Genomic DNA, 21,813 nt, shown 5'->3' with positions numbered 1-21,813 from the left:
TGCTATGTAGAAACAGCAGGTACTTTTTTGAGAAGTATTAGGTGTATTGATGCACATATTCAGTATAACTTTGTGTCCTCCTTTGCTCTTACACTTACCCTGATCCCCCATCAGTCCCCTCCAATCAACTCAGAAGATAGTGCATCTTCATAGCTATGGGCACTATTTTTCATGTGAATGTGCTGCCTTTCTACTAACCACCCGCAGTGCAGTACTCAATTCCCTACAAGTGATATTTGACTAGGACTGGCAATGAGTATCTGAATCTCACCCCCGCAGACACCTTGTGCTTACGTGACCCATTTCAACACATCAGGCCCCAAGGAGAAGGTTAGTTTGAAAGGTTCACTTTTGAGGGGGGCCAAGGCTTAACTAGATTGTTACATTTTTATCTTGGAAGATTATAATGCCAGAGAAGGTTGCAGTATTCACTGCAATCCTTGTGTTTTGAGCCACCAAACAGTCACTTTAGCCTCTATCTTGCCTGGCCTCATTGTCTCTCTACGTTTCACTCTAAAACTCTCTAATTTAACAAAGCGCTAATTAATCACATCTTTCCCACCCACCCCTTTCCTTTTCTCCCTTTTGATTTGGAGTGGACCCTCTGGAGTTAGATTCAGCAGGGGACATGTGAAGTTAGCTGCACTCTTTCCATTCAACATTCTTACCACATGCACTGAAAATGTAGCTTTGTATGTCTTGACCATCATAAGTGGCATGGCCAGGTTTGCCGTCGCAGCGTTTAGTTTTAGCAATGGACCAGATGCTGTGTGCTTGGGAATATGCCGCACTATTTGGCACATCTTTCTGGAGCATTTACTAGGCCAGAAGGTCTGTTCTTGAGCTGCAAGCAATTCCAACAGCCTCTCTGAGCCCATGTATGGATTCCTAATATATTGGCCCTTAGGATTCTAACTGCTAGAATGACCTGTGCAGAGAATTAAAGCAAAATACAGTGTGATCCAACGTTCAGCAATTTTTAAAAATTGAACTGGATCATGCTACCATAGGTTCTGAACTGCACAAGCCTGTGTTTTAGTGCAGAGACTAGCTACCTTTCCTGACAATTCTGTCCACTTTGCCATAGCAGATATTTCTGTATTTTCTTTTAACATCTCCAGGCTGCTGTGAATAGGTTAAGAAAGCAGCTTCTAGGCACAGATACTATGGGTGCGCATTATTAGTTAGTTAATTATAATCCAAATAAAATACTTGCATCATTGAGATAGATAGATCTGACTATGTCTTTGGGTCTCCCTTTGCCATAGTAGTAAGCAGGAGGGCAGAACAGAGCAAATTACTGCCTTAACCCTTTGTTACAGCAATTTCCTTATCATAGGGTCTACACTGCTTCACAGAACACAGTATCTGTTCCTCCAGCAAGAGCCTTATGATCCCTCACCAGTGCAGGCAGCCACCCTGCAACCTGGGACACACATTAGGCCCTGTTTGAGAAGCTGCTCCTGCCCTTTCCAGTCAGCCAAACAGGTGGCCATAATAGCAGCATAAACACTCTGCCTCCCAGGGGTTTTAAGCTGTAACTTCAGTCCTCATCTCTGTCATCTCATAGGGCAAGAATGTGAACTCTCCTCTCCATAGTAGTGCAGTGGGCTGTATCTGAGCCCCAGGGATGATTATTTTTAATGCCAATCCAGTCAGCACGATGCAACAGCCTTGACAGAACTGGGTAGTCATAGTAGGCAGCACAAAGGCAGACTCAGTGCTGAAGCCTTGTTTTGCTTTCTACATCTCACCTGCTGATCATCTGCTAGGACAAACAAAACCTTTGGGGGATTAGTGCTACTGCTGAGGTGGATGTTCACACTGAACCCACACAAAATTCCCCTGATTTGGGTTTCATTACAAACTTGAAACTCATTTCAGATTTGTCAGAAGATCGGGGAGCATTTCAGGGCCCAATCCTGCTCTCAGTGGGAGATTTACCTGATTTAAGACAGCAGGATCAGGTCCTCTGAATGAAGTTGGTAACTCCATTTCAGGATAACCTGGGTGGTTTGGAGAAAACAGAACTGCACCAGTCAAGCAGAATGGCTCAGGTGGGGTAGCACACTCAGGGGTGGGGGAACACAACATGCACTTGGGTCCAAAGAGGAGCGTTGTGTGCTATCCCCAGTGACCTAGCCAGATGCCAGCAGACATGCAAGTGGAAGAGAAGCATTGGCCTGATCACCACCATACCCTCAATCGGCCTGAGCACACTCCCTATGGTCAGAACTCTACTGGACGTGTTAGCTGGTCCTTTGCCTGGCTCTTAAAACAAAGGGCAGGGTCTCCATTCTGCAGCTATGTCAGATAGGGAAAGACCCCCGCCTGCCTGAATCCAAATCTAGGTAGAATTTAACCATATAACATTTGGCTGAACGTTAGAAGGCATAGAACTGAAGTATGTCACAGAGATTTTATTCTTCTTACCCACACACTTGCCCTTGGTAACTGGAAAAATAGGGTCTTACCAGGCCCAGGAGGCAAACTTGGCTACTGCTGGTTAAACAATGAATATTCCCCCAGTGTGTGACCTCTGATTGACATCAGCAGGCCTGAATGCAGGTACTTTCTATTGAACTCCAAGATCAGAGTGTGGGAACACAAAGCCTTTCAGAGCACTCAATCTCCTAGTGAATATCTAGAAAATTGTAAGGGATTAAACATAGGAAATGCATCATCAAAGGTCTTGGGTGGGAGGGGAGAGCATGACAAAATTCAGGGATGCTGGATGTAGCACTCATTCAATTACTATGCTTAGTTAAGTACATCACAGAGCAGTGAAGACTGCAGTCCATTAGGATGGTTGTTAATATATATCATTTGATTGTGAGGTTGCTCATATGCTATTTTAATGTATGTAGAGTAATATTGTTCCTCTTTTGTAGGTCACTATTCTCATAAGTCTGGCTCTTGCGTTCCTTGCCTGCATAGTCTTTCTTGTGGTATACAAAGCCTTTACTTATGATCACAGTTGCCCAGATGGATTTGTTTATAAGGTAAGAGATTCCAGCCAAATGAATTGCCAGAGATGATAGAATCTAATTGACTACATGGTCAAGATCTAACAGCATTTACAAGAATGTGTTGAAAAGTGGTCGGTGTTTTGGAAAATGTGGACTTCCATCTACCGTTTTATATTTTACAAGTCAGGATTAGTTCTCTGTGAATGTCATGAACAAATGTCCCTGAATAATCCCTCATATTTTGGAATGAATGCACTGCAACTGAATTTTTGGGTTTGCTTCCCACAAACATTCAGGTTTTAAGTTTTACTGACATAAATGTTCACACAAAGCAAATTTCAATAGTGCATACACAAATGTCCACAGATACTGATTTGAAATTTGCATGTGCAAGTATTTGCGAAACATGCTTGAGCACCACATTCAGTTGGGGAACAGAAACAAAACTATGAGACTTGTTTGACCAATCACAGCTAACCAACAGAGTTTTTGAATATCAAATATTCATTAAGAACTGTTTGCTTAGTCCACAGAGTTAAAAAACTTTGCATAAACAATTCATTGACTAATTATTTACAGCAAATAAATTCCTGGAGGTCCTAAATTACTTGGGGATATTCTTTGAGCAGAAAAAGAGGCTTAGTTAGTTGATAGATTATTCATTGTGAATTATTCTCTCGGTGTACATAAAATGAGAGAAGAAGTGAGTCATGAGTTTTTGGATCCAGAATCCGATCTGAATGTGAACTTCCAAACTGCATGAACTCTGCTCTGGTTGTGCCCCAGTTTAATCATACTAGAATGGGGAAACTGGATGGCTCAGGGGCAAGGTAATTATAAATGGTGCCCTTCAGCTCCAGGTCACTGCTATGAATCTGATCAGGTTGGACCAAAAGTTGTTACCTTTTGTTGGCTCTTCTGTGGCCTTTACAAAGCCAAATTTCTCGGTTCGGTTCTTAGTGAGCAAGTGTCCAAGTTACAGCAGGAGAGACTAGCTGGCAGCCTCAGCATAGAGGGAAGCACAGAAAGGACCAGGGAGACTGAACTCCCCAGCCATCTATAGGGGAGGTCTTCCTACAAGTCAGAGATAAGGCACAGTAACAGGACTCCACATAAGAAGCTTACACTGCTTCTGTCTGGCCTGTATCTCTTCTGAGGATTAATACAGAACTTCAGTCTGCAAGACTGTCAGTCCAACATTTTGTGAGCTAACCAATGTCCTCTTCCACTATCCCTGCCAGATGCCTGATCTTAGTGCGTGCCAGTACAGCGCCAAAGCAGCAGGATCCCCATTCAGTAATTTTGGTTTGGTTCATAAAATGAAACCTGTCTTAAGCGGGGCTGCCAACTCCAGCAGGTCTTGACATCTGTTGACCCAGTTTCACTACCCCCTGCGATCCCGAGATTCTGGGCATTCCCCAAGCCAGTTGTCTAATGGAGGTTTCACATATGTTGCCATTGCAGCACATAGCCCAATTTCCATGGATCAGTGAGATGAGTCAGACATCCATGTGAAAAAGAATTGGGATGTTAAAATAAATGTTAAGTAATGTGACTGCTCCTTACTTGTCCTGCTTTCTCCCTCTCTCCAGCATAAGCGATGTATCCCAGCCTCCCTGGATGCCTATTACTCAGCACAGGATTCCAACTCCCGGGGCAGATTCTATACTGTCATAAGCCATTACAGCATGGCTAAGCAAACCAGCTCACGGTCTGTATCGCCCTGGCTTTCTTCGGGATCGGTAAACCACGAAGCCAAAGCAGCCAAGACAGAAGGCCACTAAAGCTACTCAGTGGTGACGGGAGGGGTTGGAGTGGGGAAACAACACCATGTCTATAAAGTATTGCTCTGCTTCAAAGAGGGCACTGTGCTAACAGCACGACAAGAATAAATGAAACTCAAGTGCAGGAGTCATCTTAATTGATATTTCTTTTCGTGCATTGTTCTCGTTGATTTGTAACCGAGTCAAGCTCTTGTACAAAGGCATGTTTGATGTTGACTGTAACTTACAATGTAAAAATATTTTTAAAATCATTGCTTACATATTTGTTAGAAAAATAAATTTAAAAAAAAAAAGCAAATTCAGAAAAACAACCAGAGAAGATGGACTCAAGCAAAGAGAATCTCACAGAAGCTGGTAGAAAGTTGTGACCCCAGAGCAGTATGTAATGGAAGAACATTTGAATACCTTGTTTGATATGAAAGAGTAGGGGGTTGTCTGTTACAAATCACATCACTGGGTAGTTAAACTTGCCAAAGCAGGGTCCTTCTACTGGCAAACTGAGCTGCACAAAATATGGTATCAGCATTAGTTTGTGGCTAGAGAAATATGCATGCACACATGCGCACACTCAGGCCTGAATTAAAAACAGAAAGAACTAGGGATCTGGAATACACAGTCATGGTCTTGGAGATCTTCCGTGGGTTTTTAAGGGTTTTGGACATAGAGCAGGAGAAGGAAGCTGTTGTGTTTAAATCACTAATTTGCTCTTCAGCACAGGACCGGGAGTCAGGGTTTATTTCCAGTTCTGTCACAGATTGTGTGTGTGATCGTGGGCAAGTCACAGGGGGCCTGATCCTTCGAGATGTTGAGCACTTCTTTGAGGGGCAATGAAACAAAATAATTTCATTGTAAACCTAGGATGCTTAGTACCTCACAGGAAAGGGTTAACAGCTTAAAGGAAAAACCCCCTCTCTGCTTCATTTTCCCTTTGTCCATATTTTATGGCCACTACTCACAGGGGGGATTGTGAGGGTTTGTCTGTTAGTGTGTAAAATACTTGGAAAGTCAATGATAGAAAGTGCTATCAAGTACTAGTTGACTTATAAACCCATGAACATAAAACAAACCCTAAGCAGAGTCCAACCCTGTACAGCATTAAAACGTGGCTCAGTATCTAGCATGTAAATTAATCTAACAAGCATGTCTGTTTTGCAAGACTTGAGGAAAAGGAATTCTCTTTCCTAGAGCTGCCACCTACAAGACAGCAGTGTGACAGTTAAAATACTTGGGATCACATTCAGCTTGAGTTCAAAAGAATAAGCGCCAGGAGTAGAACAAGACAAAGGTTTGGGTTTGGAGTTTAAGGTTTGCATTTCACCAAGCCTGCTGATCAGTATTGTGGGCTAGAAACTGGGAGCCAAACCCATGCTGGGCAGAGTTTTGTCCTTCATTACGCACACACAGCTCCTAGAGGTTTGAACGGGAATAGCTTGGTGTAAATTTGGGCAACAGGAGTCATAAGCAATTGTATAGTACAGTATAGCTAAAACTGTAGTGCCAAACCCCATTGTCTGATTTCACCCCCCTCCATATTTCGCCTGTAAATTCATTTTTCACTTGAAATGTACAAACCCCGACCTCCCCCCAACACAAAAATCAAAACTCCAACAAACTACTGAACAATTTATAATTGTGTGGTGTGCTTTTTGTCAGTAGGTAGCAAAGATTGAAGTATTTTTTGGTGTAATTCTTGAACTTTTCTGACAGGAAAAATAAAGCTAGATGTGTCTGAGAGTCTCAACCACCCTGAAGGATTTCTTTTGTCTCTGTGCTGCTGTCGTGCTGTGAAGAGGGAGCAGTGGGTATGTTTGTGTGCATGGAACTGCTGGGTGTGGTTTTGGCAGAGAAACCTACTCTGCGATGGTTGGCAAGGGAATGTTTGGAACCTTCAAAGATGGTTCAGAACTCACTTGCAGTCATTGCTCGTGTGTGGGAACCTCACACACTTTTGTTTCTTTCAGCTGGAAAAAAAAACAACCCTTCAAAACAAGAGGAGCTTGGATCATGCTGTCTTTAGAGTGGGTGTATATACGGGATCTGATTCTCAGTTACATAAGGCCTCATTTTCAAGCTCTGGCAAAATAAAAGGACAGAAATATCACCTAAGACCTCCACAGCCTGCATGGAGCTGGCATACGAATTCAATGCCATCCCTGATGCTAGTTCCTAGTGTAGGGGGCGGGTCAGGGAAGAAAAGGCTGGAGGTGAGGAATAGAAAGGGGGGAGCAAGGAACGGGGATGGCCCGAGTACACTGATACGGCTATTCTCTGCTCGGCTCTGGGAAGCAGAGAGTACATTAGAGCAGCCCTGTGGCTACCCTAATTTACAGAAGGGCTGGGTACACTGCAACTGCCTCAAGTTCAGCGAAGAGGAGCAAAAGGCCTAAAGAAACCTATCCCTCTCTCTCTCCCTCTAATTCTTGCCCCAAGCATGGAAAGGCGGGAACTGAGGATAGCGTACAACAATTTCTACAGGTTTGAAAGACATTACTGGTTTGACTGGTAATACCCCGTTTTAAACACAGAGAACATTTCTCAGCCTGGTAGAATCTTTCAAGGAAACTTTATCAGCAGCGTACGTTGGTCACACTCTCATGGACACCAGTGGGACCGTTGGCTATGTACGTACTTCTGGATTGGTCTGAATAATAATAGGAAATGTTACAAGAGAATGGTACATAAAACAATACATACACGGAGATTACCAAAAGTAGAGCTGGGCTGTGCCAAGAGCCTGACTCTGGCCTGAACTTTGACTCCATATCCAAACTTTGTGGCTTTGTTTATAACAAAAAGATGAACATATACGTCTCATATGCCCAAGAAAGAGGATTATATATCTTTAAATTCATCTGGCAGCAGTTTGAAATGGAATAACACTCACTCTAAATTTGCTCATTTCCACAGGCTCATGGAATGCTTTAAAACTTTCAGCTAAAACCTTTGGATGACTTCTGTTTTTGAAATGCTCAGGGTTGTGAAATTGAGCTACTATAGAAGAGGAACCACTTTGGTATTATAGGTCACCACAGAGAACCTGTTAAATTCATTAAAAAGGTATAGGGCTCTCTTCCAAACTGAGTCATGTTGTAATTTGCCTGGTATTTCTATTGCATTTATCATGGTAATACTTTAGCTCTCTGTTTACTTCGATCAAAATCCCAGGAATCAAATTATTTGTATTATAGGGTGGAAGGTATAATTGGATAACTGAGTCAGTGGGGATAAAAAGTTTCTATTTAATAAAGGAAATACAAAAATTGTATATAGACCAGAACAAAAAAGGGCCCAAAGGAGACACAGGACAGTAAAAGACAACTACAACTAAAAGTTTCATTATTCTGCTCATTGTTATTGGCACGATTACCATGCTCTATGTTCAAGCTGCAATATAAACTCCAAGATCAGCCACTTATTTTAGTCACAGTAATGGGAAGAGGCTTGATTGAAATTGCAGCATCTATCCTCTCATGTTTTTAAAAAAAAATTTAAAAAGCTACCACTCCTTTATTTCCTGGGGCTGGTTAAAGCAGCTTGCCCAGCCACGGTCAGTAGGCTCTCCTTGGCTCAGTAGCACACTTCTTGCTACCCTTTAAGGCCAAATTTCCTAGCATACACACACTGTCTCTGTAGAAGATTAACATTGTTCTGGGAAAGACCTCCTATGAAAGGACTATGCCGACTTTCATTCTTGAAGGTAACTCCACTGTTGTAGACATAGACACACATACACACAGAGGTATTTACCTGAGCTATATTATCAGTATGCCTGATGCTGTTAGAGTATCACTGCAATTCCTCTATCAATAAGCCTGGTCTAATTGCCTCCTAGCCACTTCTGCTTCTCAACATACTCCGCTTCCCGTCTCTTCCTCTATTTGACCGTTACTTGTCTTTGTGTTGGTTTCTACACAAAGCCCTCATTCTCATCCTCATCTCTGGACCCTTTCTATGCCATGGCCCCAGGCACCTTGCTGGCTGCTGCGAGGGGGAGGATCAAATCCTCAAACAAAAAGCTGCTTCTGGGTGGGCCTTCAGCCAAGTCTGCCAGCTGTTTGCTGACCCCAGTGACCACAGGCTCAAGCAGTGGGAGGTAGGCTCAGGTTTAGCATGAGCCCAATTTCCTGTGGAGTGTTTAGATTTTGGCTAGCAAGGCTCCTGCTGTCTCCTGGAGAAACAAGAAAGTGGCTGCATCAGCAGCACTGGGGAAAGCTGTTGGCTGACTGTTTTCTGGGGGTACTTACAGACAAGGACCTCATTTGATGTTAAAAGGTGTTTGCAGTAGCTTGTGTGGGAACCAGAAAAGATGGAGGAAAGTCAGATGTACCTTTAAAAGTGAAATTTTCCTACAGGCCCTTGTTGTTCTCCTTTTGTTTTCTTTGGCATGTCTATCCTTGAAAGCTTTTTCTAGATTGTAATAGGAGCCCAAATGATAAGTGTGAGGGGCTTATGCTGAAATTTCCATAGTCACACTGTAGATGACTAGTGTTTTTAAAGCACCCAAATTATTATAGTCAAACTGGCTTAGACTGCTCGTGTACTAGATTTTTGTTCTTGTAAAACAGAAAGACAAAATGACAAGGGGGAAAAAACCCTCTTTTCCTCTTGGCTTCCTAGTAATTTTTAACTGCCTTGCACTGTCAGCAATGCTGAATTCTAGTCCATGCAGCTGTGTTGCATGATTATGTGATAAAGTCAGAATTCTTTAGGGTTCAGCTCACCTGCTGATGTGGGCAAGTGTCCTTCAAAGAGGACTTGACTTCCCCCCACCCCCCACTTGTGATTCTGACAAGGAGTGCGCAGATAGGTTAAGGTAAAATTACCCTTCTGCCAACGAAGGTGGATGTTGCTTTACTCAGGACAGACACTGATGAGAAAGCTGCATGACATCATCAGGGATAATAATCCTTGGCAGGTTCAAGTACAGGAAGCAGGTGATAGCACCTAACTCCCACTCATTGGCTAGACTCTTCAGCAGGATGAGTGCTGAAGAGGTTTTTGTTCTGCAGTAGACCAAATATTAATGGTTAAAATCAAAGAAGGTAGAAAAGGCACAACCTATCACAGTAGGTCATTTAGTCCATCTTTGCCCTGCCAGTGCCTGTTGTTCCACTCCAGAGATGACTGCATTTCAGTAGCAGGGAAAGGGGCCCTTTATGTTGTAATGAACTGGCTGGTGTGGACCTGCACAACTGCCTTCTGCTGATGGAATGAGAACTACCCAGCTGCATGGAGGGTGTGCCATAGGACCTATTCAACTCACAGAAATTCTTCATTAGCATGAGGGGCTGGGTCCTGTGGTTCTGGAGCATGAGAATCCATCTCTGTTGACATTGTGATGCAAGTGGCCATGGTGTGTGCTATAATGAAAACCCTGAAGATTTAGGTGGCCATTCTCAGAGAACATTTACAGCATTTTGCCCACCTAATTTTAAATGACTCAAGCAATGGGGCTTCCCCTGGAAAAATCTATGAATGATGATGAAATTATTACCACTTTCCTGCATGTATATCATGTAAGGACTGGTCTCCAAGCGCAATCTGCCATGCTCTCGATGTGAATAGTTATTGAAAAATAAATTCTATTAGAATCTGCAAAGTTACCTTCCCAGACTTAAAAGGTTCAAAGAAAAGAGTTCACTCTGTCGGTAGCTGTGGGAGACCTCCAAAGAACACCTTGCTCCTGCAGGAATTGGTGCTGGTTATTCAATCAATGGCCAGCTGCCCTCTGGGTGAGTATTCCGCTACGGCGCCAGAATGCTTTACGGATACTGTGATGTCTTTTGAATGACCTATATAACCAAGGTAATAAAGATCTCAAGGCACTTTTCACAGAAGTATGGGTTTTATCCTGGCTAACTGCTACCTCAGGTGATTACATCCTTCTTGCAGTTTCAAAAGGAAATGTTGTTATAATTCATGTCCTACCTTAAGCTATTGCACAGTCTTGTAGTACACTGCTATACGGTAGCTGAGTTTCACCCCAGCGATGGCTGCATTTCAGTGGTAGGAAAAGTGAGTTCTGTGTATAGTTTGCATGCCACATTATTAAAGCACTTTGGGTCTTTTTGGATGAAAGGCAATTATATAAACATAAGACTATTAGCAGTAAATGCAAAGGGTCAAAATGCCCTGTGAAAATGTATTAGAAACAGCTTCTGTTTTGGAAATGTAAATATAGCATTTGGCAGGGTTAATGGACTAGTTTGTCATGTGCACCAGAGCCCTAATCCGCTGGGAAGAAAAGGCTATTTGTACAGTAAGCCTTACAAGTACATTGACCCAATTAGTTCCCATTCAAGGTTACCACTCCCAGGGCTTGAATTGGGTCGGGTCACATCAGGTCAGAGACCCAACACTTTATTTGTGGCTGCCATCTTGTTCTCCAGAACCTAAGCTTTAATTTAAAAGGAAAAGTAAGTCATTAGCTGGCATGGGGTTTCCAAGAAAACCTTGGAAAAGTAAAGAAAGTGCAGATGCCAACCGATATCTCTGCAAAGTACCAGAAACAATAGCACTGAGATAGGAAAGTTTCCAGTCATCTCAAGGGGGTCAACTCAGATGCCTCATGATGACATTTTAAATGGCAATATTATTAACTCTTTCATTTTTGATCAAAGGATGTAAGAAACACCAGGGAGCATCACAGACCTGCATAATCTACTAGGCATCTCCTTTTGGTGCCAGATGTGTATTTTTTCCCCAATCTGACTCATGGAGCCGAAGGGAAGGCACAGAGTGTGGGGAGCATCTGAGCCTCACCAAGGGGGAGCCAGTCCCACAAAGCCAAGTGGCATGCCCCAGACTCTCAACCAGCTAGCACCAACATCTTAGAGCAGCTGGTGTCAGGCGAGCTCTGGTGGCGGATGTGGGACTAAGTGGCTTCTTCCCTGGCTGTAGTAGCTGCTGATCCCACCTCTGATGAAGGCTATCTGCAGACTCAGGCAGACATTGCTGTATCCGTGACACTTAGGCCTAGTGTTAAGCTCTTCTTGGCAACTGTGACGGCTGGAAACATTTTTTGGTTATTATTTTAAATGAAAGCTGAGAGTATGTCAGCACATGACCCTGGGAGCCAGGGCTCTGTTCTGTCTATGCTTTAATCCAGCCCTGTCTAAGGGCAAACTGAGAAAGAACCACACTTGAGTAGCCCAATAGAATACGCATGATCACATGTTCACCATCCACCCAGTCTGCTGTGAGTGGCATTTCATTTTGCCATCTCCAGTGAGTGGAACGTGGTTTGTGGGTGAAGCATGAGAGTACCATCATTTCCCTGCCCCCACATTTCACTCTGTGGCCGCTGCAATCAGTGATTGTTAGTTGTGTTTTATCTCGAGTCAGTGGGGACTTGGAAAGTATTTTGTATTTTGTAGACAGAATTTTCAAGAGAATCATTTAGATGACATTTTTCTATCATTTTAAATTAGTTGGCATGATCACTGGAGAGTTCAGATATGCAAATACATGAGAATCATGATAGCCTTGGTTTATAGTATTTATCCTTGTTGTATGACATTGTTAAAGTGTATAGCAATAGTTGGCCAGATCCTTAGCTCGTCATAAATCATCACAGCTCAGTAGAGCTACATCAGTTTATGCCACCTGAAGCTCTGGCCCAATGATTGTAATGCTTTTGTAATGCTGTCGTACAATGGTGGGTAAATATTATTCCTATTTACATATGGGTAAACTGAGGCACAACATAGGCCAGATTTGGATCCCTTTGCTCACACTGTTATGATTATTTATTATTTGTATTGCAGTAGCTCCTAAGAGTGCCTGTCATGGAGCAGGACCCCATTGTGCAAGGTGCTGTACAAACACAACAAAAAGATGGTCCCAGCCTCAAACCAATTTTACAATCTAAATAATTAATGCCACAAGTAGCCCCTTTGTCGTCAATCAATGTACTTGTGCAGCAAAGTGCTACTCACTATGAATAAGTATATCACAATCTGGTGCACAGCAAGTAGTAGAGCTAGAAATAGAACTCAGGTCACCCAGCTCCCAATACTGTTAAAGCCACATGACACAGCAAAGATCATTCTTTACCACCATAATAGTTCAGTTGACAGTGAGCTGATAAAGTAGCACAGTAGAAATCATATACCAGAGCTCAAACAATAACTGCATAAACTAGATTGTAAAGTATATAATTCAGTCTTATTCTTCAAAAACTGCAAATCTAATTTAACCCTCCCCCCCCCCCAATGGGTTAACACAGAGCTTGTTTAAAAATGTGTGGACTAACCTTTAAAAAGAGATGTCACTTTCTTCTCTTCCGACTAACTAAACAAAGGGAAAAAATATCTGTATTTTGTTTTTTATACTGCAGCATTATTTTGTGGATTTTTTCCCCTGCCAAATTCAATCTCTGTGGCCCAGTGGTGATGGTCTCTAATATTAAGAGAGAGATTTTTTCTTCTTCTGTTTCCAATAACATTTTGGATTATTTTTTTGGTTTCAAGGAGAAGGTTGTTGACTTTCATATGGTGCCATATTAATAATTTGCAGATAGACAGAGAAGGGGAAGAAGGTAAAGGAGAGAGAGAAATAAAGCATTCAGGTCCTTGCAACAGCTGATATTAGCAGGTATCAGGAGCTGCTTCTGTGAGAAGTTTATTATGAGTCCCTTTAAAAATGCAGAAGGATTGGGAGCCCTTGAGCATTCCATCAGTTAGTCACACAGATATAAATTAAGGGTGGCCTACTTTCCTTGCATGAAGTGTGAAAGGGCATTTGACCAGTCTGTTACGGATCAATTTGTCACACATGAACACGCACATGCATGTGTGCAAAATTGGAAGGATACATGCGAAGAAATCCCCTCCTCATTATTATATTGAATGATATTGGGTCATCTGCAGATTGCTATAGCCAAGTCTCCTAAACAGATTGTCTGTTACTAGGGAGACTTACAGCTATTTTAACTGTATTGATTTTAAAGCAGCAGGCATTATAATGTTTAATTCTTTAGGGTCCCATATATGGTTGTTCCATACATAACAATAATACCTAGAGACCCCAACTGAGATCAGAGTGGGCCCCACTGTGCAAGGTGCTGTACAAACACATTGTAAGAGAGGTCCCGGCCCCAAAGAGCTGACATTTTAAATAGAGAAGACAGATGTGTGACGGGAAACTGAGGCACGAAAGCAAAAGTGATTACTCAAGGTCACACACCAGGACAGTGGCAGAGTCAGAAATAAATGTCATGTTTCTGCAGTTGCAGTTTACAGCCATATCTGCTAGACACTGCCTCTCTAAAGTATGGCTGTTTTAACAAGCAATAGCTAATCTATGAGCTATTTAACTGGCCTAATAACTTAGTATCCAAACACCCATTCCCCGTATGTTTTTTGTCTTGGAATGTCTGCAGGGAATATGTGTCGGAGTCTTTAGTGGAACTTGAACATGAAAGACAATGTGGTTTACATGGAGATAGGAATTCATGTGCCTGTGTCTCCTTTTACACCATTTCTACAATGGAGTAATACCATTGATCTCAGTGGTTACTGTGCTGGTGTAAGTAAGATCAGCATCAGGCCCATGTGTTATAGGCCTTCCTTTTCCAAGTGATTTGTTGTGGGGCATTGGGCAAAGGAAAGAGCCTCTCTGTGTTTCCATCCCCCAGCTGTAAAACAGGTCTCATAACACTCCTCTGCCTTACAGGAAGTTGAGGGGGTTCACTTATTTGCAGTCTTAAAGGGCTTTGAAGATGAAAAGTGCTAAGTATTGTTTTTATTATTATTCTCTTCCACAGGCAGGAATGCCACCAGCTGAGCCATGGTGCTGTGTGTGCAGATGCCTTCTCAGTTCAAGTTTTGAAATAACATGTGAGGCTGGACTTCGTGCCGGCAAATCTCTTTCAAAGTGCAGCTCACTCTGGTGATAATGATGCATGACGATGCTGGAGTTGTCCCTTTGTTGATGTACAAGTTCTTTGCAATGCACTTAGGAACCGGCCAGGAGGAGGCAGAATGGCAGGAGTAGAAATGGCCTCATTATCTCTCTGTTTGTTGCCTGTAAGAGGATATCAGGGGTGAAATGCTGTGCTGTGCCTCTAAGATATGTAGCCCAGTGCTCACACAGCAAGAAGGGAGGCTATGGCGGCTGTAAGTCACCTTTGTGCCCTCCCATTCTAGGACTACTCATGGGGCTGGAGAGTCTCCTCAGGTGGTTTAGACAGCTTTGGAGGCTGCCTGTAATCTCCAAAGCATTGTGTGTTACAGCCTGGCCCTGACATGCCCTCCCAGCACCCATACCAGGACTTGAAAGGGGGGGATAACAGCCTTATGGCTGTCCCTGGAGTGCATGTGTAGGGGAATCCTTCCCCAACTGGAACTGGAACTTTTATGGCCCATTGGCACCTCTCCAGCCTTTTTTACCCAGTGCAAAAGCAGGAGCAGGAGTGGGGATCTCACCCCGGGCATCTGGGTACTCAGAATATTTTCCATTAAAAACCTGGATTAGTCAGAAAAGGCTGAATCCTGGAAATCAGTGCACAGCCCAAATAGCCAGGCAGGGTGCCAGGGTTCTCCATCTGCTCACTGCCTGCTAAAGCAGCTCTGTGCAGAAGCTCCTCCACCTACAGTGTCTCTTGTGGTAGAGAGAGGACTTGGTTGTAATGAATAAGAGGAATAAGGGGTGTCCTTCACTGAGGTTGCTGGACACAGACAGATCCCGTGGCTCTCTAGTTTCTAGACTGACAGCCTAGGTTGCTTAATGTTCCCATTCAGGGTCCTCCTAGATCGTGGACTGAACCGGACAGTCATGGAAGGGATTGGAGACCACATCCCCAAGCTCTGCTCAAGGTAGTGGCTGTTGGAGCAATGTAGTATGCTAGGGTGAAGGGAGTAAGGGTTGCAGATTGACTGAGTATCCTCCACAAATCCCTCCCTTTGTCCCTCTGCATATGGGGGAACTGTACTGGAGACCTCCTCACCTAGGGGCCAGGGGGCAGAGTTTATCCCAGAAAAGAGGGGTGAGGGAGTTATTTGCTTTAGTCCTTTGTTTGATTGAGGATACAATGCTTTGCCTTCTCCTTTTAAAAACATCTTGGACTTGACAGTAATGTCACCTCACGGTAAATCAGAAGTAAGCTCCATTGAAGTCAATGGAGCATGAACACAATGTAACTGAGATGAGAATCAGGCCTTTACAATAACTGAACTGAAGCATCAGTTTGGAAGGTAGATGACGTTCTGAAACACTTTACCTTGGTGCTCATTCCCATTCCTCCCCCCTCCACAATATTCCACCTGATTAAAATACACAGAGTTTAATTATCTGTAACAATGATTTATTGTTTATTAAAGTAAATAAATAAAAGGGACCAGAGGAGATGGAGTAGCCTGCTAATTGGTTTTGAGTTGCTGGGAGTTGTTTTGGCATGCTACTGTCTGACAATGCATTTCAGCCAGCAAGAATGTACGGCACATACAAATCGGTGTTGGAGCCAGTCCTCAGCACCAGAACATCACTCAGCCCTACAGTGATGAATGGCAAGATGCATGCTCCCCACCCTTGACAATAATGAGAGGGAATCTAAATACAGCTTCAAGGGCTTTATTCCCCTCTTTTATTCCCACCTTTCTGACAAATAAAAATTCTGTTGTGAGCCTTAAAACCAACCATGGCTAAGGAGAGAGGCCGGGTGCAGTAGCCTGGCTGTAGGACAGTATCCAGGACCTTCTGAGTTCTAATCCAGGTTATGACACTGAATCCCCATGTTATCTTTAATGTCTCCGTCTCAGTATGTGCAGCATCAAGATAACTATTTTCATCCACCTCACAAGATTCGCAAGGAGGGTTAATAAACATATAAAGCTTTATGAAGATGAATACAACACCAGAAAATGCAGTGTAGTGAGCTTTATAGCACATCATTAGATGCCACCTTCAGGTGGAATGAAATAATTGGGACACAGGTCATTTTGGGAGGGCAGGGACCAGATTATCTCCTGACCAGCAGGGGGCACAATGTAACATACTGTATTTGTATAGGAAAGTCCTAATGAATAGTTAAGGGAGGAAAAAAAAACCTTTTCTACAAGTGTTTTGGACCATTCTGTAGACTGTGACAGAAAATTGTATCTCCTCCTATAGAGTTCTGTAGGGTGGCTCAAAAATGTATCGAGAGGAGAGATTATTTTTTATTTATTTGAGTAGGTTTGTATTGTAACTTTCATAAAAACCAATAGTTTTGTTCCCTGTTCAGTTTTATGGGACTTTTTCATAAGGGGAAGTGACACACAGAGGACAGGGTAGCTAAGCAGCAGGATGGAGGCAGCAATCGCAGAGCTACACAGGCATACTGGACAAGCCAGGCGGGGTTGGGGAGGTGGGAGGGCTTCTGGTTTGTTACCAAAGAAGGAGCACAGCTGTATAGTGGAGGATGTAGGCCCTCAAGATAGATGGGAGACAGACAACAAGGAGGTCCATGACTCCAGAGGCAGATCCCAAGGCTTAATGTCGTCCCCCCTCCCCCCCCGAGAGAAGTGGACTTGAAGCGGCACCCTTAAGGACAATAATAACTTTGTACCTGTCTAGGGGTTTAGTAAGAAGTTATTCTGTACCTTCAATAACTACCCACTCAACCTTTGTTCCTAGGGTAATATTACCTTTTCTTTCCTAGCCCTAGTAAAGATTCCTCCTTTTAATAATAGATGTTTATTGGGATCCCACCAAGGGCTGGAGCCCAATGTTTGGAGGATCTGCAAAACCTGCCTTCCGCCTTGTAGCATATATAACATGGCAACAACAATCTGAAAAGAAACAATATACCATGAGCTCACAGTGACACACAATGAAGTGAGGAGTTTTGTGTGTGTGTGTGTGTGAGAGTGAGAGAGAGAGAGAGAGATTCTGAGGAACAACCCTGCATGATCTGTCTGATCTAACAGAATGGCCTTCTCTGCTCCCCCCAGCTCTAACTTCTAAAGTTCTATGACAAGGACAATATGAAATGCTAAGAATCGGGATCCTTATATTGCCCACAGTAACCCACATTTCTGCCCTCCCTCCCCCCAAAAAAAACCAACAAAAAAAACCCCCAAACCCGAACTAAACCAAACCAAACTGGACCATTAGGGAGACCTGTGTAAACAGCCTCACCAGCCCTATGAAAGATTGTTTGGGTAATATGCGTGACATTCCCTATCTAAATCAACCTGCATTCTGCTGCATACAATAAAACTGCTGCAAAGATAGCTCCTAAAAAATGACTTGAGACGAAGAGGGTGGGATTGGGTAGTTGGGGAAGAGAAAAGGAAAGAGAGAGAGAGAGATTAAAAAACAAGCAGAACCTGTCTACTGAGGCATCCAGTTCAACAAAACAAATGGTCTCTTTACTGAGCCTATTTAGAAACAATAACACACAAACCTTTATCACCAGAAATGCTGCAGCTGTCAGCAAACCCTAGGTGGGTAACATTGTATTGATTCTGGACCTGTGTGCATAGCAGTCCCCAGTCAGGAATAAATATACTGACTATTACAGTTACGCAATGAAAAGGACCCACCTGACAGCCTGTGTGCAGTCCTGTCTGGCTGCTGTTTGTATTTTATGGTGCTATTTCTGTTCCCCTTTCAGTGCCCTCTGGCTTTGATTTTAGATCTGAGAAGTTAAATCAAGGTGCCCAATTCCACATTTGGGTTCCTAAATGACACTTCTATAGGGCTAGATCTGCCTCTGTGTTAGAGCAGCTGTGCACTGCTTCACCAGCACAAAGATACCCCAGAGCTGCCTCCCCAACTGCTGGAGTCTCTCCCCTGTGCAGAATCCAGTGGCTTCTATGTGAGTGCAGGGCTAGAGTTCCCCCACTCCCTGGAGATCCCCATTGCCATTAAGGTTGTGCCCCTGTTATTCTTCAGGATATCATCAAGATGCATAAGTAAGAGATTCCGTCCTTTTGCTACATAAGCTCTGTGGCTTGAAGCCCTAGAGAGTAAGGAGCTCCTAGTCACACCTGTTGGTGCACCAGGAGAAGAGCAGCACAGAGCTGCTTGAGAACTCAGATGGACAGGGACCCATGGGGGGCAGGGCAGGAGCTGTCTGTTGCCATGTTATTGAGCGAGTGGAAGTGACTGAATGGGCCAGGCCTCGTTTGCATTTCTGATGTGACAGTTTGGGGCACTTCAGTGAAAATTCAGTTAAGTTTTAAGTTTGGGAGCAATAAAACATTATTATCCCTGTTGGGTAGTGAAAGGATAACAGAACAGCACCCAGAGGGCCTGGGGTGAGGGGTCACGCTGGCTCAGATGGGTAGAGAATCCTGGCCAAAACTAGAAAGAGGGAAAAAGTATGAAGTGGTTGTTGGCTGCCAGGGGCAGAGTCTCTCTACAGGCAAAGACTCTGCTAAGGGTCCGATACGCCATTAATTTCTCTTTGAAGACTTAGGGGAGTGTGGATGTAGATAGAGATGAGGTAAGAGTCAGCGAAGAGACAGTTTCAAGTTGAGGTGGCTTGGACTGAAGCAGCAACAGCTACCTAGCTTGAGGGCCTCCCTACCCAGTACCAAAATTGAAATCACTTGAGCTGGGTCAGGTGATAGAGCTCCTGGAGCAAGCCAGGCAGCACTTCCCTGAGGAGCTGGAGATAGACTGACCTGAATTTTGGACTCTGTCAACCCTGGACAATAAACTGTGAGTGGGGAGTAGGGGTGGAAATAAGTGGCTAATGTGAGAATGTGTTGCCTCAGCAGCTACTCACATATCCATAGGGTGGGGGTGTGTGGAAATGAAGACTATTGAAAAGACACCCTGGGCAGTTGTTGGTTTAATTGCTGGCTTTTCCAAGTTTATTCTGTGCCCTCGCCCCACCCAATAAAGTTATTTGTTTCGGACTCAGTGCTTGTGAGGGGGAAGTATTGCCTATCAAGTGTGCATAGGAGATGTTAGTTTTCCTGGGTTTCTAGGTGGGGGCTAAAGCTGGAGTTAAGTTTTCAGCAGGAACCCCTAGATAATTGAACCTAGCACTTTTTGCTGCTGACAACAGCTCGTGGAGGGGTTCTACTACATTCATTACCTTTTAAAAATGGGTTTGTTGTTTGATTTCCCTAACCTAGTATGAATTAATGAGTCAAAAAATATGAATTAGTGATGGGAAGAAACTCATGTCTGTGATGACTTGAGTCTGACCGGTGAAGGTGATGTCTTAAGACCGCTGTATTGCCAGGGAATGCCAGTTATCAGATTTATCAAATCTGCAAGTGTGAACGGAGTCTTCCTTAAAACACTTCTAAAGTTTTGCAGAGCGTCTCTAATAAGAGAACTTGATTGGAAAATAACATTGATATTTAATTGGCAAATTTTTGATTACTTAATGCCAGTTGCATCTTTCCATTTACTGTATAAAATGTAATGAATAAGGATAGATTATGCAGTATGCACTGAGGAATGCATTAAAAACAGCTCAGTTTACTGTCTGGTGGGCAGTTAAAACCAGAAGGCAAAAACAAAATCTTCAACTCCATTACTGTTGTAGCAGGGCTGCCCTTTTATGCTGGATTTCTCTTCTGTAGGTATTGCTGTTATTTTCAGTAGCAAGAGCCTGTCCATAATAACTTGTATAGGGACTAAATGAAAACAGCCTAATTACCTGCAGAGAGAGCATTTTGCAGGCTATAATTGGGTAGAAGGATGGAGGAAAGTTTGATTTTGTTGTTAAAACAATGAGAGTTCTGTAGCACTTTAAAGACTAACAAATTTAATTTCTGCAGGCATAAGCTTTCATGGGCTGTAACCCACTTTGTCAGATGTAAGGAATAGAAACCAGATTGGAGGTATATATATACATCTAAGGGTAAGGAATAACAATGGGGAAGGTAGGGAAGAGCAAAGACCATTCAGTTAGAGTAGTTGAGGCCTATTCACAACCATTGATTAGAAGGTGATAATGTGTGAACAGTGACAATTACTTCTTGTAATGAGATAACCATTCCAAGTCCCTATTTAGACCCAGTTTGATTGTGTCAAGTTTGCAGATGAGTTCCAGCTCTGCAGTTTCTCGCTGAAGTTTGTTTTTGAAGTTTTTTTTTTTGTAGAAGTGTGGTAACTTTCAAGTCAGCTACAGAGTGTCCTGGGAGATTGAAGTGCTCTCCAACTGGTTTATGGATGTTACCATTTTTTATGTCTGATTTGTGTCCATTTATTCTTTTGCGTCGTGACAGTGCAGTTTGGCCAATGTACACGGCAGAGGAGCATTGCTGGCACATGATGGCATATATTACATTAGTAGATGTGCAGGTGAATGAGCTTCTTATGGTGTGGCTGACGTGGTTAGGACCTATGATGGTGTCACTAGAGTCAATGTGTGGGCAGAACTGGCAACAGGGTTTGTTGCAGGGATAGGTTCCTGGGTCAGTGATCTTCTTGTATGGTGTATGGTTGCTGGTGAGTATTTGCTTCAGGTTGGGGGGCTGACTGACTGTAAGCTTGTTGTTAAAGTGCTGGATGGGGATTCATGTTTATCTGTTTATGTAACATATAAGTTGTATCAGGGATGTACATGCTGTGTGACACAAAAGGTATCACAGTAACTTCAGTGACACAGTCTGATGCCATATGCTTTATTATGGTATGATTGAAAAAAGGGCATCTGGGGTAGAAAGGGACATATAAGTGAAAGGTGACTCTCTGAGACAACACTGCTTACCTTCAGGGGGTCGCAGGACATACTCAGCAATGTGCCTATATGAACTCCATGAACCTAGTCATCTGCAATGGGTTTGGGAGAGAGGCAAGTACAGTCTCTCTCACTGCTGGTAGAGGATCTGTCTTATTTTTACTATATTGTCTGTAGCATATTGCCTGAAGAGTGCAAGCGCATGATCTAAAATTTCCGTTTGAATTCTCATCTCTGGAGTGTTTGAAAACCATTAGATTCAGCTTCCACTAGAAAGAAGAGCATTGTAATTGAGATGAAATAGACCTTTTTCTGTTTACAGCATGTGTTCATTTGCCGTGGCAAAAACCATTCCCACTCTGGTTTCCACTTGTTTCAAAGCTCTGATTTTTCTTTTCTTTTTCTGTATTGATGTTTTGTAATAACACAA

General features: G+C 43.2%; 1 protein-coding gene and 1 long non-coding RNA gene across 2 annotated transcripts in view; both read left to right on the top strand.

Moving 5' to 3' along the window:
* Positions 1–6,494, top strand: part of NSG2 (neuronal vesicle trafficking associated 2) — a 39,915-nt gene extending 33,421 nt beyond the window's left edge. Inside the window, exons 4-5 of the mRNA XM_067566762.1 lie at positions 2,892–3,002; positions 4,562–6,494. Of these exons, the coding sequence (XP_067422863.1) occupies positions 2,892–3,002; positions 4,562–4,753 (303 nt within the window). The 3' untranslated portion in view covers positions 4,754–6,494. The remainder of the gene's footprint in view (positions 1–2,891; positions 3,003–4,561) is intronic.
* Positions 6,495–9,793: 3,299 nt separating this feature from the next.
* Positions 9,794–16,096, top strand: LOC137165367 (uncharacterized). The gene is made up of 2 exons (XR_010923350.1): positions 9,794–10,485; positions 14,520–16,096. It is a non-coding gene; the product is annotated as an uncharacterized lncRNA (long non-coding RNA).
* The last annotated feature ends 5,717 nt before the right edge of the window (positions 16,097–21,813 follow it).

Source organism: Emydura macquarii, unplaced genomic scaffold (genome assembly GCF_026122565.2).
Source record: "Emydura macquarii macquarii isolate MOO-44397 ecotype Brisbane River unplaced genomic scaffold, CSIRO-AGI_Emac_v2 contig_2768, whole genome shotgun sequence".
Classification (NCBI taxonomy): Eukaryota; Metazoa; Chordata; order Testudines; family Chelidae; genus Emydura; species Emydura macquarii.
Note: the sequence above shows the minus strand (reverse complement) of the source record. Positions and strands in the feature narration are given on the sequence as shown.